The 17,161-nt window shown below is 39.3% G+C and overlaps 1 protein-coding gene and 1 long non-coding RNA gene across 5 annotated transcripts in view; one reads left to right on the top strand and one right to left on the bottom strand.

Annotated features, from left to right (window-relative positions):
• Nucleotides 1-15,001, top strand: part of rapgef4a (Rap guanine nucleotide exchange factor 4a) — a 348,015-nt gene extending 333,014 nt beyond the window's left edge. For all 4 annotated transcript variants that reach the window (XM_028806286.2, XM_028806287.2, XM_028806288.2 and 1 more), the window contains 7 exons: nt 1-118; nt 1,742-1,832; nt 1,928-1,978; nt 7,793-7,880; nt 8,406-8,470; nt 8,592-8,646; nt 14,118-15,001. The exon at nt 1-118 is cut by the window's left edge and continues 61 nt beyond it. In XM_028806286.2, coding sequence (XP_028662119.2) covers nt 1-118; nt 1,742-1,832; nt 1,928-1,978; nt 7,793-7,880; nt 8,406-8,470; nt 8,592-8,646; nt 14,118-14,245 — 596 coding nt within the window. In that variant the 3' untranslated portion in view covers nt 14,246-15,001. The remainder of the gene's footprint in view (nt 119-1,741; nt 1,833-1,927; nt 1,979-7,792; nt 7,881-8,405; nt 8,471-8,591; nt 8,647-14,117) is intronic.
• LOC127528937 (uncharacterized) overlaps nt 1-17,161 on the bottom strand; it is a 328,693-nt gene that overhangs the window by 291,665 nt on the left and 19,867 nt on the right. The gene's annotated exons all lie outside the window — the stretch shown is intronic.

Below are 17,161 nucleotides of genomic sequence, written 5' to 3'. Positions count from 1 at the left end.
ATCTTTTCCTCAGGCGCTTCAATGAGCTTCAGCTATGGGTAGTGACTGAGATTTGCTTGTGCTCACAACTCAGTAAACGAGTCCAGCTACTGAAGAAATTCATAAAAATTGCTGCACAGTAAGTGGACAAGTTCTTCTCTCCTCTGGTCAAAAACACATTTGAGTTTGTCACTCAGATAGGACTACAATTATAGGCTACTTTTAGTAGCTAACAAAACATGAAAATCTGCATTCAATAAAAAATATATACAAGCAAAACAAAACATATGATAAAAAGACATTATATTGTATATTGGCTTTGCTTTAATTTGTTTAAGGCCAGATGTATTTCATCGTACCGTGTTTATTTTTACTTGCTCTTTTAGAAGCTAGTTTGTTTAGTGTCTGTCCACATAGAAACAGGTAAGAGAGGGAAATTTTTACAGATTTAAGTGTAAGTTTTTATTAGCTTGCTATGTTATTTAAATTTGTGATAGGCTTTTACACCACATGCTATTTTATGCCCTTTGTCTCCATATTGCTGGTGTTGAGAAAGCTTCTCCACAAATGATTATGAGATGAAGGGAGTCCAGAAGGTGTCACATCAGGCTGGTAATGAGGGACAAACAAAGTTTAGAATGACAAGGAAAGTACTAAGCAGTGAATCAAAAGAGAAGTCAGGGACAGAAGGCAGTCAAAACCAAATTGAAACCTAGTGCTAGGCCTAGTTGGCCATTTTAGGTCACAAGGGCATTTTCTGGAAGAGATTTATTTAACAATATTTTAGTAACAGTACATATGTTGTGCTCATTGTGACCATACGATGGGATGACATGACATTTTATTTGTGCAGTACGGCCAATGTTAGATTATTTTCATGGACATTGTTTGCTGTTGTCCAATGATGGTCACTGTGTTAAAACTTGATTTTAGAATTTTTTTTGGCCATCACTACAAACTACATGAGGTACGTAACATTTAAAAATATGATTTTTGGATGGAGTATTCTTTTAATGCAGTGTGCAAATAGCAGCTAAATGAGATCTTTGTTTATTCTCTGTTGACTGCAAGTAGTGACTGAACTTTTGTGCGCATTGCTGCAGGCTCATTTGTAATTTGACACATTTAAGTCTTTGTCTGTTTAGGAATTATACATACACATGGTTATGTTTTACATTTCCACCAGAGAAAAAGACAATCCAACTAGCTATACAGAAAAAATAATTAATATTAGTGATGTTGCCTTCTAATTATGACATTACTTGAAGAAAAATACAGCCAGAACTACAACCATGATAACAGAGGCGTAGCTAGGGTTTTCAGTGCCCGGGGACAACTGAAGATTTCGCGCCCCCTCCTGTTTGCCAAAATGCAATGGGGAAGAGAAAGAAACATCAATTTGGCACCCTCTGGATGCTGCACCCGAGGACAGATGTGCCCCCTTGCCCCCCCCTAGCTACGCCACTGCATGATAAAGAGTCATTGAATCAGATATGTTGGCTATCTTCTGATTTTACTTTAGGAAATGCAGTTGAAAATAATTTACTTTGCTGTGAAATGAAATGCTATGGACAAGTGTTATTCATTTAGAAAATCATACATTGTCAGGTGACTTAAATATATGCTGAGCAATCTGCTCCCAAAAGAAATGTCAGAATTTTGGTATTAGAAATATTTCTTGGATATAAACAACTTTTAGCAACCCTGCTATGACATCAAATACATGCAAATAACTGTGCAATTTCTTGTTTTAATGTTTCAGTTGCAAGGAATATAAAAACCTGAACTCCTTTTTTGCCATTGTGATGGGCCTAAGTAATGTGGCTGTGAGCCGATTAACACAGACCTGGGAGGTAAGAGCCTGCAGTTTGCCTTTAATCAAAGTTGTCAGCTCCTAACATGTCAGACCAGCTAAAATTCCATTTTCTTTTTTTACTTTGTTTTTCAGAAACTTCCCAGCAAGTTTAAAAAGTTCTACTCAGAGTTTGAAAGTTTAATGGTAAGAGTTTTCCCACTGGGTGTGTTTGCCCATGAGGTCCCCCACTTGCACAATAGCTGAATATGTTACACATTATTTAGTGCCTTTCTATGGTGAGCACCGTACTAAGGTACTTTAAAAGTACAAAGTGATAGGAGGAAGACGGCTTAAATACATCTTCATTACTATTGGATCAATTGCAGATTAAGCAACCTCTGAGGTTCAGTCATTGAGTTAGAGATTGGCACATTGCTGGACTGGAACAGAGCCGGCCTTAGGGCGAAGCGAACCAAGTGACCACTTCGGGCCCACAACTGGAGGGGGCCCACTGTGATGCGACGTTGCTGCGGAGGGCCCAACGGAGCAACAGACTCCTTCACTCCAACCTCTATTACTAATTTTTTTATATATATAATTCATGGGCAACATATTCCATCACCTAATTACTCCACGTGGACATCTCCACTTGGCACTCCAATCTTCATTACGCTTCACTCAGGCCCGCGCGCCTGTTGCCGCCTCCACGGCTCATCTGTGCCTCTGTCCTCAGTAGGCGGCCACTTACGCTTCAGTCAGGGCCGCTCCACCGCACTGCATTCTCGACAGAGCATAAAAGGGGCCCTTCTCTTCGTAAAGCCATCACTTTCCTTCATATCAATATATTTCCATTTTGTTAGAAAGAACGTCTTGTAGATAGTAGTTAGGCTTTGAGGAATTTCCACAGTTTGAAATTATTGTATTCCAAATGTCTTCAGTTCCACTGCCAAAGAAATATAAATCAGGTGCTCAAAAACGTAAAGAAAAAGCAGCGAAAGATGAATTCTGCGCTACCCAAAAAGGCGCTTTGAAACGCTTCCTAACGAAAACGGTTAGCTCTAGCAGCAGCAGCAGCACTAGCACCAGGACTGAACTTCCATTAGTCGAAGATACCACAACGCCGTCCAAGCCCCACAAACCTGTATCCGACTCCGAGGAGTCAGAAGCCGATGACGTTAAGAATGACATGGACATAGGTTTTTCGTGAGGTTCAGCAACGTTGCCAGTCGTTTCGGTTTCTAACCAGAAAGATGAAGATCACGACGAGGCTGATAATGATTTCGATCCAGGTTTGTGGGGTGCAGCAATCACCGACAAGGAACGTGTCTTCCTAGTCCAAAAGGGGCCCTTTTGCGAAACCGGGATTCAATATCCGGCGAATGATGATGGGCGCCATTTTTCTGATTCCTTTTAGTCCCGAAAATTACCAAATGGGGAGCTCTGCCCCGGACCCCCTAGCTGCAGGGGTCGGACCCCGTCAGTTTGCTTCGGGCCCGAAATTGTCTAGGGCCGGCTCTGACTGGAAACCAGTGGGTTAAAGTCCTTAGTCTCTAAACTCTATATAATTCTATAAAATAGCCATCTGCCATTCCGCCCCCACAGCCTGTGCCCATTCCTTTAGTGATACAGGCCAATTAAACAGTGTGGCAGCTTCTTGATCTACTCTGCTCACATATTCACAACACCGTCTTAAATATTCATCTATTGGATCACTGCCAACTGCCTTAACAGTTTATTAGTTTTTGACATTTTGTATTTGTTTATTGTTCTTTGTATGATTTTACTCGTTTTGTGCTTCATTTTTATGTCCACAACTTTGTAATTTTATTTTTGGTGAGTGCTGGATACTGTAAATAAAGGTTTCCTTGCTTACTTAGCATACATATTTGTAAAACACTGCAATAGTGGTCACAAGGAAAGAGGCTAAATAAAACAAATGGATTTCACCAACCTAACATCGGTTTACACAAGCTTTTCAGTTTTTGGGACGTTTAGGAAAGATGAGTACCCTGTACACAGTAGAGAGTTTGATTTCTGCAAGCTATTTGGTTTTCCTCAATGGAAAGTCCCCTTAAGCATACTCTGTCCCTTTGGAAAAATTAGTAATCCTTGTTTTTGTTTTTTTATTTAATAATCATTCACAGATGGGCAATCCAAATTAATAACTATCTATATGATCTTAGATCACTTCCATTACAATTTATAATTTTTTAGAAATCACAGTATTTTTCTTCCATTATTGGAATACATTCTGTGCTGGCCCTGAGTTTTACTCCTGACCTGGTCATTGTCTGTGTGGAGTTTGTACATTTTTCTTGTCTCTCTGTGTGGCTTTTCTCGGGTTACTCTCATTTCTTTAAACAACCTAAAAGACATTAATGTCAGGTTAACTAGCAACTTCCATCCATCCGTCCATCCATTTTCCAACCCGCTGAATCCGAACACAGGGTCACGAGGGTCTGCTGGAGCCAATCCCAGCCAACACAGGGCACAAGGCAGGAACCAATCCCAGGCAGGGTGCCAACTCACCGCAGTAACTAGCAACTTTCTGATTAAAACATTCAAGTAGGAATTTTACTGTTCTCTATATAATGAATGACCCCTACATTGTTTTCTGTGACAGTAATGACCCTATAAACATACCAACTGGCACATTGTGGGTTTGTTCATGATTGTATTTTGTAAATGCTTGGTGCCTTCTGAAAAGCGGGTTCCTGCCTTGTAGCCTGTCAGGCTCAGATTCTCTGCTAATCTCATTTTGGAATAAGTGGGTTCAGTGAATGAATGAATAACACCGCACAACAAAGTTTTTGCTTCTTGAACACTGTTGGGTGTTTCTTATAGATTTTTGGGTGCTGATCACAAATATCAAGTAAAAATGTATCCATTACGTACCATTTCAGTTTTGTCATGATTTATTCTTATATTTGTATCCAAACATTTTCGCTCCCGTACGTGACTTATCAACAACGGTTTGTGCAGCCTGGGCATGTCCAGGTATGGAATCAGGCCAGGTTGGAAGCTGTTCTGTGGAAGTTGACATCCTGGGCAGGTCTGAACGATCTTGATGCTGTGCTCAGCATGCTATAAAGGTGGCTTGCGTACACCGATTCTGCTCATTTGGTTAATATAGATAGACAGTGTGTATGTACTGTATAGTATCTATCTGTAGCAATATAACAGTAAGTAAGCTTGATGCGATATACGTTTTGGTGTCGGGCGATATGTCTCGTCAATGTCGTAACAGCTGCGATACATCCTGCTATACCTGTGGCAAATATACACTTGCGCCTTAGAGACGTTGGAAGACTGCTGTTGTGAAGAAAGCTTATCATCTGTATTTCGGCTGGTGATCAAGACAAGGAATGGGCGCCTCTCATTTGCTGTGCGACATGTGCTGTCAGTCTGAGAGCCTGGCTCAGAGGCACTCGAAAGACAATGCCGTTTGCTGTTCCGATGATGTGGCGAGATCAGAAAGACCGTGTGACGGACTGTTACTTCTGTTTGACTAATGTGTCTGGTTTCTCTGCCAAAAACAAGAAGTCAATTGAATATACTAATCTGCCTTCAGCAATGAGACCTGTGCCACATGACGACAGTCTTCCAATTACGAAACCTCCAGAGGATTGGACCTTAGATGAACCAGATGAAGAAACTGCAATGCAGGGTACTGACAGTGACATTGACCCAGATTTTGAACCGTGCTCATTAGGCGATCCACATCTGATAACACAGTCTGAATTGAACGATTTGGTCAGAGATTTGGGTCTGTCAAAAGCAAAAACCGAGCTGGGTTCGAGATTGCAGGCATGGTGTTTGCTGTCACCAGGTACGAAAATTCCTGTGTTTCGAGGCCAACATCATGATATAACCAATTTTTTTGTACAAGTCGACAGTCTCTGTTTCTGTTGTGACATTGAAGGATTGTTCTCGGCCTTGGGTTGTGATCACAAACCGGAAGAGTGGAGTCTCTTCATTGATTCATCAATGTTAAACCTGAAAGCTGTTCTGCTACACAATGGCAACGTTTATCCTTCAGTACCTGTTGGCTGTGCAGCACACATGAAAGAAACATATGAGAATATGGAACTGTGGCTGAAGCACGTCCAGTACAGCAGGTACAACTGGAATATTTGTGAAGATCCTAAAGTCGTTGCTCTGTTACTAGGACTGCAGCTTGGCTATACAAAGTACTGTTGTTTCATCTGTGAATGGGACAGCCGTGCCAAAGAGTCGCACTATTCTCGACAGAACTGGCCACTCTGTAAAAAGTTAGTTCCAGGACAGAAAAATGTGGCACATGAATCGCTTGTCGACCCGGCAAAGATATTTTTACCTCCTCTTCAGATAAAACTGGGACTCATGAAGAATTTCGTGAGGCACTGAACAAGGAAGGCAAAGGTTTTCGTTATTTAAGACAGATGTTCCCAAGAATAACTGACACAAAGATCAAAGAGGGCATTATTGTTGGCCCCCAGATCAGACATGTTATGAGTGACAAGCGGTTTGAAGATCTGTTAGTTGGGCCGGAAAAAATTGCTTGGAAAGCCTTCAAAGACGTTGTTGACAATTTTCTGGTCAATTACAGAACCCCAAACTCCATTCAGCTGGTAGACAAACTTCTCAAAGCATACAAGACAATGAAGTGCAACATGTCACTCAAGATTCATTTCCTTCTCTCACACTTGGACTTCTTCCCGGCAAATCTTGGTGCTGTCAGTGACGAACACGGTGAAAGGTTTCACCAGGACATTGCTACGATGGAGAAACGATACCAGGGCAACTGGAATCCATCAATGCTTGCTGACTACTGTTGGACACTGCAACGTGATGCACCAGACATTGAATACAAAAGACAATCAGGAGCAAAACACTTTTAATTCTTTTGAATTTAATAGCTTATGCGAAACATAAACGTGACTAAATACGTTATTGTCAGTAAACATATAAATGTCTATTTCTCAGAGTTCCTACGTGATGCAGTAAAACCAAAACTATATTTGTGCATACCCAGTAGGTACCTTCCTTTTCAGGAAGCAAGACTTTTCAAAAAAATTGTTGTGCAGTGTAATGGATTAATACCTGAGGAAAAAGCAAATGTGCCCAACCTTTAACACCTGAGTAATGCAGAGTAAACTTAAAGTTGTTTCTGAATAGGGATTGTAGCAGGATTGCTAAAGTTGAGTCCAGCAGGAAGTGGGCTCCAGGAATTTTGATGGAGTTTGTACGTCTTGAAATGTCAAAATAAAAGACAATACCTGCCTATACCTACAGCACACAGAGGACCCAGACGTAGTGTACGGGTACAGGAAAAGGCAGTGAATGACCAATAGGGTAATCCTGGTAGAGTGCGGGTTATTTTTAAAAAAACATACTATCGTGTGTGTTTTTTGTTTTTTGTGGATGGTATAATGTATAATGGTATAACAGATCGGGGCGCTCTCACTCCCTTGAACCCTCGGATACCACGCCAGACACCAGGTAAAAGTCCAATAATTGACTTTATTACAATAATTCAGTGCACAAAGCACCCTCCTCTCCACAATACTCATATAAATCAATACTACCAACAATAATCAATCCTCCACTCTCCCAGACGCATTGCCACCCTTCCACCCAGTTCAGCTCGTCCATCTGGGATTTCCCACAATCCTTTATAGTCCATGACCCGGAAGTGCTTCTGAACCCTCAGTCCTTGTGACTTCTTAGCACTTCTGGGTCAGATTAAAAACTCTTCTTTTTCATCCCGGAAACACGTCATTCCTTCTGTCCATGTGACTGGGATGTACTTCCGGGGTGTAGGGAAAATAGATGTCCTTGTGTCTCCCTGCAGCGACTCCTGGCAGTCCCCATGGTAGCCATCAGGGCTGTGCATAAAAACTTCATTGTCCATAATTCCCTGCTGGCATTTGGGGCACCTCCATGCTGCAAGGAGGGCTCCATCTAGCGACTTGGGGGTATTGGCCGGGATGAATGCCTGGCCATATCTCACAATATCTACTTAATATTATTTTCCAGGATCCATCTAGGAACCACAGAGCATACAGGCTCACCATGGCTAAGCTTGAGCCACCAATCATTCCCTTCATGCCTTTACTTATAAAAGGTAAGCAGCCAGCTCCATTTTTGGATCACAGTTTATGGACCGTACAATTTAATCTCTTTATAAATAAAAATGCCAAGCCTGCTATCAAGACTTTACAGTTATAGTTGTTTTAGACAAGTCATGGATGGATAATAGTAAGTTTATAAGCAAACAGTTGTGCAATATTTATATTACTATTATCTCAAGCATGTCTTTATGTGTTGGCAATTTCAAAGTGGACTAATATGAGTGCTTGTGGCTAAGGCTTGTAGCTGTGTGACACTCCATTCTTAGTTTGTTGCTTCTGTGAACACAGTGCTGTGAAATATTCTTCATTTCCATGCATTTCTGTATGGTAATACACAGCTTTCTTGGAATAACTGAATACATTTTTATTTCCACTTCACTTATAGAAATGTTAAGTTATTAATATCTCCTGTGTGATTAATACACATCTGTGCTTTAATAAGGTCTATAGTAGAATGATTATACTCCTTTTCAGCTCTTTATTATTAATTATTGTTGATTTATTTTTTGTTACAATAGATATGACATTTACCCATGAAGGCAACAAGACATTTATTGACAACTTGGTCAATTTTGAAAAAATGGTAAACTTTTTTTGTTTGTTTTATTTGGATATTCAACATAAAAGCAACTTACAGCATGTTTTTCTCCAGTCACATTCCAACTCAAACTAACTCATTTCTGTCCTTTTATTTTATTTTGCAGCGAATGATTGCAAACACTGTGAGAATAGTACAGTACTGCAGAAGCCAGCCTTTCAGTAAGTTTTTTTATGACAATTTGTATTCCATATCTAACGTTTCAGGAGACTGACCCATTGACAATCTGTGTGGTGTGCAATGCTGTGAAATAAGGAAGTACGCCCCATGGAAGGGTGTGTATTTGTTTCAAAGCATTTGCATGTATGGATATTTAATTTTCATTTTAATAATATAAATAGATAAAGGTGGGCAGCACGGTGGCACATTGGGTAGCAGACCTGGGTTCGCTTCCCGGGTCCTCCCTGCGTGGAGTTTGCATGTTCTCCCTGTGTCTGCGTGGGTTTCCTCCGGGCGCTCCGGTTTCCTCCCACAGTCCAAAGACATGCAGGTTAGGTGGATTGGCGATTCTAAATTGGCCCTAGCGTGTGCTTGGTGTGTGGATGTGTTTGTGTGTGTCCTGCGGTGGGTTGGCACCCTGCCTGGGATTGTTTCCTGACTTGTGCCCTGTGTTGGCTGGGATTGGCTCCAGCAGACCCCCGTGACCCTGTGTTCGGATTCAGCGGGTTGGAAAATGGATGGATGGATGGATGATCTAATTTTAAAAATAATAGTAATAATTATTCTTTGCAATCATTTGTTTAACAAAAAGTTCAGAAATGCAATTTTATGGTGTGGAAAAAACAGCTCCGCTCCTGTTTTGTGATGTTGCCTCCCCTGTGGCGGAAATGGCAGGGATTGTCTGCCAGTTTTACAACTGAACTGTACATCAGCTCATTCTTACAGAAATCCTTCAATGTGTGAGTATATGGCTTGCTTTAAGTAGGAATGTACTAATTTATTCCTCATAAGGAAATAGCACTGCGGTGGGTTGGCACCCTGCCCAGGATTGTTTCCTGCCTTGTGCCCAGTGTTGGCTGGGATTGGCTCCAGCAGACCCCCGTGACCCTGTGTTTGGATTCAGCGGGTTAGAAAATGGATGGATGGATAAGGAAATAGCATACCTGCTGACTTACATAGTGTAATGAGCACAAAATATGATTTTTCAACGTTACTTTTTATATTTGATCACATTCACCCATCAGTATGTTTGAAATGACAATCAAATATCCTTTTGCTTAAAAATGGCAAGCCTTCTCATATAGTGTACTTACTTTTTCACATCACTATATGGATGGTTTGCCTGTGTGAGTTTTCTTCCCAAGTGTTCCAGGTACTTCTCTTCTGTTACACATCCCAGAGACACATAGGTTAGGTGGACTGATGACTTTAAATCTACCCTTAAGTACGAACATACAGTATGTCTGTATGTAAGTGTACCATATGAAGGGCTGGTGTCCTGTCTGTGAGTGCTGCAAGGCGCTCATCAGGCTCCTATCAATTATGGAAAATCCACTGCATCCACTAAACAGTGTCATCTCCAGACAGAGGAGCAACTTCAGCGACAGACTGCTGTCACCGTCCTGCTCCACTGACAGACTGAGGAGATCGTTCCTCCCCCAAACTATGCGACTCTTCAATTCCACCTGGGGGTGTAAACATTAACATTATACAAAGTTATTGTCTGTTTTTACCTGCATTATTATCAATCTTTAATTTAATATTGTTTTTTTGTATCAGTAAGGTGCTGCTGGAGTAAGTGAATTTCCCCTTGGGATTAATAAAGTATCTATCTATCTATCTATCTATCTATCTATCTATCTATCTATCTATCTATCTATCTATCTATCTATCTATCTATCTATCTATCTATCTATCTATCTATCTATCTATCTATCTATCTATCTATCTATCTATCTATCTATCTATCTATCTATCTATCTATCTAAAACAGGATTAGGCAAGTTCAGAAAGAAATCAATGGATGGATCTCTCCTTTACTGATGAAAGCTAACTACCAGTTAATGATCATTTTATTAAACTACTGAGAAACATCTGTTCTACTATATGCATTAATTCGTACTACCAATGCAACAGAAATATACAGAAGAAATATACACAATTTTAACAAAGATCTTTAATCAGAGGTTTATTGTTTAAATCTTTCAACACATGTGAAGTTAAATATGAAGTTTAGTTATAAAGTTAAGCTACATATACTTTTATTTATAGATAGATAATTTCTTAAAACATACTTTATTCAACCAACTAAGAAAAAGAATACAGAGTGTCAATGTATAAATCAGATACACAGTTCAAATAATATTACATTACATTCTCTCTTCCTGAATTTTGTACACATGTCTAACCCCCTCACAGATTAACAACACTTTTCCTACCTCCTGCAAAAATTCTGTAACCAACTGAATCATCCTGAAACAAACAATTTTCTAAATGTGACACACATCACTGTTTTTCTTTAAGTACTAGTTTAGATATATATATATTCAATATATAAAAGAAACCAAAATACAAACATATTACATTAAACAGACATCAGTTGTATATTGGAATCACAAATGATCTCAGCTACTGAAATCCCACCTTTATTTCTAGTCAGCAGTTCATGTAAATTTCCTCCTCATCAACTGAACATTCAGAACACTCCCCCACAGCCCAGACACTATTAAACGTGCTGATGTCATTTATGTTTTTATAATAAGCAAACTCCACTTTCAGTCCACTTTTTACCAACACTTTAAACATCAGTAAAGTCACTTTTTTGTACCACCTGGTTTTCAGGATTTGCCTGTCCAAACAAATGATTGCCAAGTAAGCATCTGTTTTGAAAAGCCTTAGAGATTACTAAACCAAAAACAAACATATTTATTGTAAATTCCAATTCAAGTTTTCTAAAAAAGGATCAAGAAACTTAAATATTAAGGAACTAACCTGTAACGAAAAGTAAAAAAAATGAGAAACAGTCTTTATTTCAAAACAGAAATGACAGGTGTCTGTTTCACTGGACCCAATCACAGTTAACAAAGAATTTGTGGCGATTGCTCCATGTAATATCCTCCAATGTAAATTTTCTACGTGTGGTTAACATAGTGCCCTCCATGCAGGAGTAGTTACAATACTCACCTTTAAACCCTCCCTCCATTGTGTGTCAGGTAAGTCCTTCAATGCATGAAAATATGACACTTTTACACACAAGTCATATTGAGCTTTGTTACCAAAACAACAACAGTATCTTCTCAGTGTTATTCATGCATAATATTTTTCCAGAAGAACCCACATAATTATGAATTTTTGGTTGAACAAAAACCTCAAAATTAGAAATCTCTTCTTTTTGTGTGTGAAGCTCTCCTGATATGAGTCCTGGCACCGAGATTCTCTAAGACCATTTGTATCTAACTCAATAATGTACATGCAAGGCGTACCAACAGGACAAACAAATCAGAGGCAAGATCATTTGTACTTTTCAAATTTGTTTTGTTTTTATCAGGATCAATTAAACAATTACATTTCTTAATTCCATTTTTAACCAATAAAGAAATTATAATATTTTTTTTAAATTAGGGTATTGCTCCAAATTAAAGATTCTTCCAAAAATCAATTAAAAGAATCAGTGTTTATACTAATCCTCCTTATCACTGGTATTAAGTGTCAAGAGATCGTTGAACTTTACTAATGACATTTTTCAGTCACATTTTCTCCTTGTCTTCCATTCCTACTGCAGCCACATTGGGCATTACTTTTTGTGCAGAACTCACAAACAGCGCTAGGTCAGGAAACAAATCAATGACATTGAAGCCTCTCCTGTCTTCCATAAGAGTTAAAAAAAATTCCTTATGCTGTCTATGCTGTATACACCCCTCTCCTGAGATCCCATGAATAAGAGCGGCTGTCATAACCTCCCTCCTCCTCTTCTTCACCTACTCTGTTGCCACTTTTCTTGGCAGCAGACCACATTTTGGGATCGCCTTTTACCACTTTACCTGTGCCCTCTTTAATACTTCTCCTTCTCTTTGTCTTACTCACTTTCTCTTTTTTTTTTTAGTGCTCAGTTTAACCCTCTCTTCGTCTATTTGTGTTACCTCAGCTGTGTCCATGACACCTATCTTTATTAGAGAATATTCCTCAACCTTAGTTGAAGAACTTGTGCTATTCCTGAGTCTGGAGCCAACACTAGACTCTGCCGGCTCACCCATCTCATGTGCCACCCCTATAATCTCACTTGAGGAATCTTCGGCAACCACAGAGGGCTCACCGATCATGTTATCAGGCAGTTTGGGTAACACACCGTCCAAACTAGATATCTGAATTAGATATCTGTATTTGCACCAGGAAGCATGGCACTCTCTGTGTTCTGCTCGTTTGAGACAGTTGCAGTTTTAAACTGCTCAGCAGTCTGATCCTCAGCTAGTGCTACACTTTGTACTTCAACCTTACTGGAGTCTGTCTCTTGTCTTTCCTCCTCAGATTCCTCTTCTAAAGTCTTATCTGTATCCTCTGATTCATCTTCTGTAGTATCAGTGACAGAGTCTTCCTCATCCGTCCATTTACAGTTACTAGCTTTGTGACCTGCTTTCCCACATTTAAAACACTTCATTGATTCAGCCGTGATAAAGACAACATAATCAGTGCACTCAACCTTAAATCTTAAAGCCACATCTAGTTCACCAAACATGTTGTGAAGTGACATATACATTTCTTCTAAATGATACAACATGTTTTAGCTAAGGTGTTTTGCACCCCAGTGGAATAAAAGAAATATCAGAAAGGATTTCTCCATAACAATAGAGTTCATTTTTTTAATACATCATTTTTCAGAAATGGTGGTACGTTAGAATTCCTTACTCTCTTTGCTGGACTTGAGAGCAGCAATACCGAAAACAATGTACCATTTACCATAATTCCTTCTTGTACTAGCTTGTGTACCTGGGTCTCTTCTCTAAGAAAAACCACCACAGCCTTATTCATTCTTGAAGCTGATAGCACATTTTTGCAGGCAATTACCTTTGCTATTTCAGTCACACAATGTTCCATAGAAATCACAGGATCAACAACCAGCTTTATTCCGTTCCATCTTGTAATTTTATCAAAGCAAGACACTGAAACCCTGCTCTGTATATTTTTGGATGCCACCATAGTGGCTCAACCGCTATCATGTCCTGTTTAAAACAGAAAAAGGATTTGTATAACCCAAAAAGTAAAGTACAGTAGTAGAAAAAAAAAGAACTGAGAGATACTCACCGCCAATGCGCACCCAGCAGAAACTACAGACATGCCCACCCCAGACCTCACCATTCGAGAACCAGACGGATGGATAGATAGATTTTATTGCTATTTACAATGTCGTATTAACTTATGAATTAAAACATCATTAGAACTGTGAATGATAAATGAATACCCTGCAAGGTAAATGTGATTTACAGGAGTAGTGTATGCCTGACCTGTCCAGAATGCTCTAATACAATCATAAACACTTAAATGCAGTGACCGTGTTTGTAGTTAAATTGGACTTTAGACAGTAAGATATTTTATAATTAAATACAATATTAAGTAACTGGTTTTTTGAAGATGTGCTGATGAACTGTACGATGTGTGCATGTCTCTTTCCTCTTATTCTGTTCTTCTGCCTTACCAGATCCAGATGCAGGACTTGCTAACAAGAACCATCAGGAAGTGCGGAGTTATGTGCGGCAGCTGAATGTAATTGACAACCAGAGGACTTTGTCACAACTGTCACACAGGCTGGAGCCACGCAGAGCATGACAAAGCTGATAGGAATTGGTCACAACTATTGGCCTCACACCATCACACATGCTGCTATAAGCAGGGCACTGCCAAAAAAAATGAAACCTACACAAACAATGACAGTAGGAACTGACTGATTTTACTGTATTATCAAAACTTTAAAATGGGACTTGACAGAGAAAACTCATCTGTCACAACTGGTATCCTACCATATCTAGATATTCAGAAAAGAAGGAAGAATGCTGACTTGTTTAATTAACCTTCTAGTTCATTTAACTTTAATGATTTTTGAAGCACAAGATATACATACTGTTTGATATCATATTTATATTTATTGTTGAATGGGCATAATTTCGGGCATTACATTTTACCTTTTCGTTTATACTCTAAACAAATGTGATATATATTTGAATGCTACTCTCTTTAAATCTTTATGTTTGACACTCTTCCAGTTTCCTGTATTAAAAAAAAAAGAAGTAGAAGAAGGACTTGTCCATTTTTTGTATTTTTTGTTTATCGGAAGGTGTGTTCTTTTTATTAACCTGGAACGTCCATTCAGCTGAATATGTTCATTGCCCAGAGATGGTGCCAAGTGTATTTATTTATCTGCTTAAATCTAGCATGTAATTACAGTAAATATCAAAATTTGTTTCCCCTGTAGGCTAACTGTGCTGTTTATCCACTTTCTGAATGTTTATGTGTAATATGTAAATAACAATTACCAGCTAAATGACTTATCTGCTTTATCAATTAAAATTTACTTCATTCTTACAATCTCAGTGTCATGATCAGGGCTGAATTTTAGGGTCTTATAGTCTTTTTCTATAGTAGATGCCATTTTGTGTGGCTGTCGTTAGGGTTGCATCCAGTGTTTCTAGGGGTGCAGTCTCCAGGGATGTGAACTTAAGTTCACCACCAAGATGGGATAAAAGGTCAGTGGTTGCACCAAGTTTTATCTAATCCGTTATACTCAAAAAGAATTTCTCTCTTTGTTATTGATTATCGTGTTTTACCTGGTTTTGGACTTCTTGCCAGAATTTTAACTGTTTTGTTTTCTCCCACCTTGATTGATATGTTTCCTGCTGAGCCAGGACACGCGGATCCTCATCAACAGCCTTTTTTCATAAAGCACCAGCCAACAGAGCATACCACAGTGTTGGAGACAAGAAACATCAACAAACAGCCTTTATTTTACAATATATAGCATACAGTTAGGTCCATAAATATTTGGACAGAGATAACTTTTTTCTAATTTTGGTTCTGTACATTACCACAATGAATTTTAAATGAAACAACTCAGATGCATTTGTAGTGCAGACTTTCAGTTTTAATTCAGTGGGGTGAACAAAACGATTGCATAAAAATGTGAGGCAACTAAAGCATTTTTTTAACACAATCCCTTCATTTCAGGGGCTCAAAAGTAATCGGACAAATTAAAGAACTGGAAATAAAATGTTCATTTCTAATACTTGGTTGAAAATCCTTTGCTGGCAATGACAGTCTGAAGTCTTGATATGTTGGGTTTCCTCCTTTTGAATGCTCTGCCAGGCCTTTACTGCAGCGGCTTTCAGTTGCTGTTTGTTTGTGGGCCTTTCTGTCTGAAGTTTAGTCTTCAACAAGTGAAATGCCTGCTCAGTTGGGTTAAGATCAGGTGACTGACTTGGACATTCAAGAATTTTCCACTTCTTTGCTTTAATAAACTCCTGGGTTGCTTTGGCTGTATGTTTTGGGTCATTGTCCATCTGTATCATGAAACACCACCCAATCAATTTGACTGCATTTAGCTGGATTTGAGCAGACAGTATGTCTCTGAACACCTCAGAATTCATCGGCTGCTTCTGTCCTGTGTCACATCATCAATAAACACTAGTGTCCCAGTGCCACTGATAGCCATGCACGCCCAAGCCATCACACTGCCTCCACCGTGTTTTACAGATGATGTGGTATGCTTTGGATAATGAGCTGTTCCACGCCTTCTCCATATTTTTTTCTTGCCATCATTCTGGTAGAGGTTGATCTTGGTTTCATCTGTCCAAAGAATGTTTTTCCAGAACTGTGCTGGCTTTTTTAGATGTTCTTTAGCAAAGTCCAATCTAGCCTTTCTATTCTTGAGGCTTATGAGTGGCTTGCACCTTGCAGTGCACCCTCTGTATTTACTTTCATGCAGTCTTCTCTTTATGGTAGACTTGGATATCGATACGCCTACCCCCTGGAGAGTGTTGTTCACTTGGTTGGCTGTTGTGAAGGGGTTTCTCTTCACCATGGAAATGATTCTGCTATCATCCACCACTGTTGTCTTCCGTGGACGTCCAGGTCTTTTTGCGTTGCTGAGTTCACCAGTGCTTGCTTTCTTTCTCAGGATGTACCAAACTGTAGATTTTGTCACTCGTAATACTGTAACAATTTCTCGGATGAGTTTTTTCTGTTTTCGCAGCTTAAGGATGGCTTCTTTCACCTGCATGGAGAGCTCCTTTGACCGCATGTTGTCTGTTCACAGCAAAATCTTCCACATGCAAGCACCACACCTCAAATCAACTCCAGGCCTTTTATCTGCTTAATTGATAATGACATAACGACGGACTTGACCACACCTGCCCATGAAATAGCCTTTGAGTCAATTGTCCAATTACTTTTGAGCCCCTGAAATGAAGGGATTGTGTTAAAAAAATGCTTTAGTTGCCTCACATTTTTATGATAGTGGCTCCACACTCACTAAAGCACTTTGAGTAGTGAGAAAAGTTCTACATAAATATAAAGTAGGCCTGGGTAAAAATACAGATTTTCTGATGAATTGTTATTTTTTGTTTAAACAATTTGATATTGATTCTGAATCTCTGTCCTGCTCTATTACTATACAGTATGTCGATTTTTGCTTATCTTCGTTTTTGGTGTCTGATCCAGTAGATGTTGCAAATGCACCTGTTATGGATTTCT

The sequence above is a fragment of the Erpetoichthys calabaricus genome, chromosome 8, assembly GCF_900747795.2.
Source record: "Erpetoichthys calabaricus chromosome 8, fErpCal1.3, whole genome shotgun sequence".
Taxonomy (NCBI): domain Eukaryota; kingdom Metazoa; phylum Chordata; class Cladistia; order Polypteriformes; family Polypteridae; genus Erpetoichthys; species Erpetoichthys calabaricus.
This window is presented reverse-complemented; position numbering and strand designations above follow the sequence as displayed.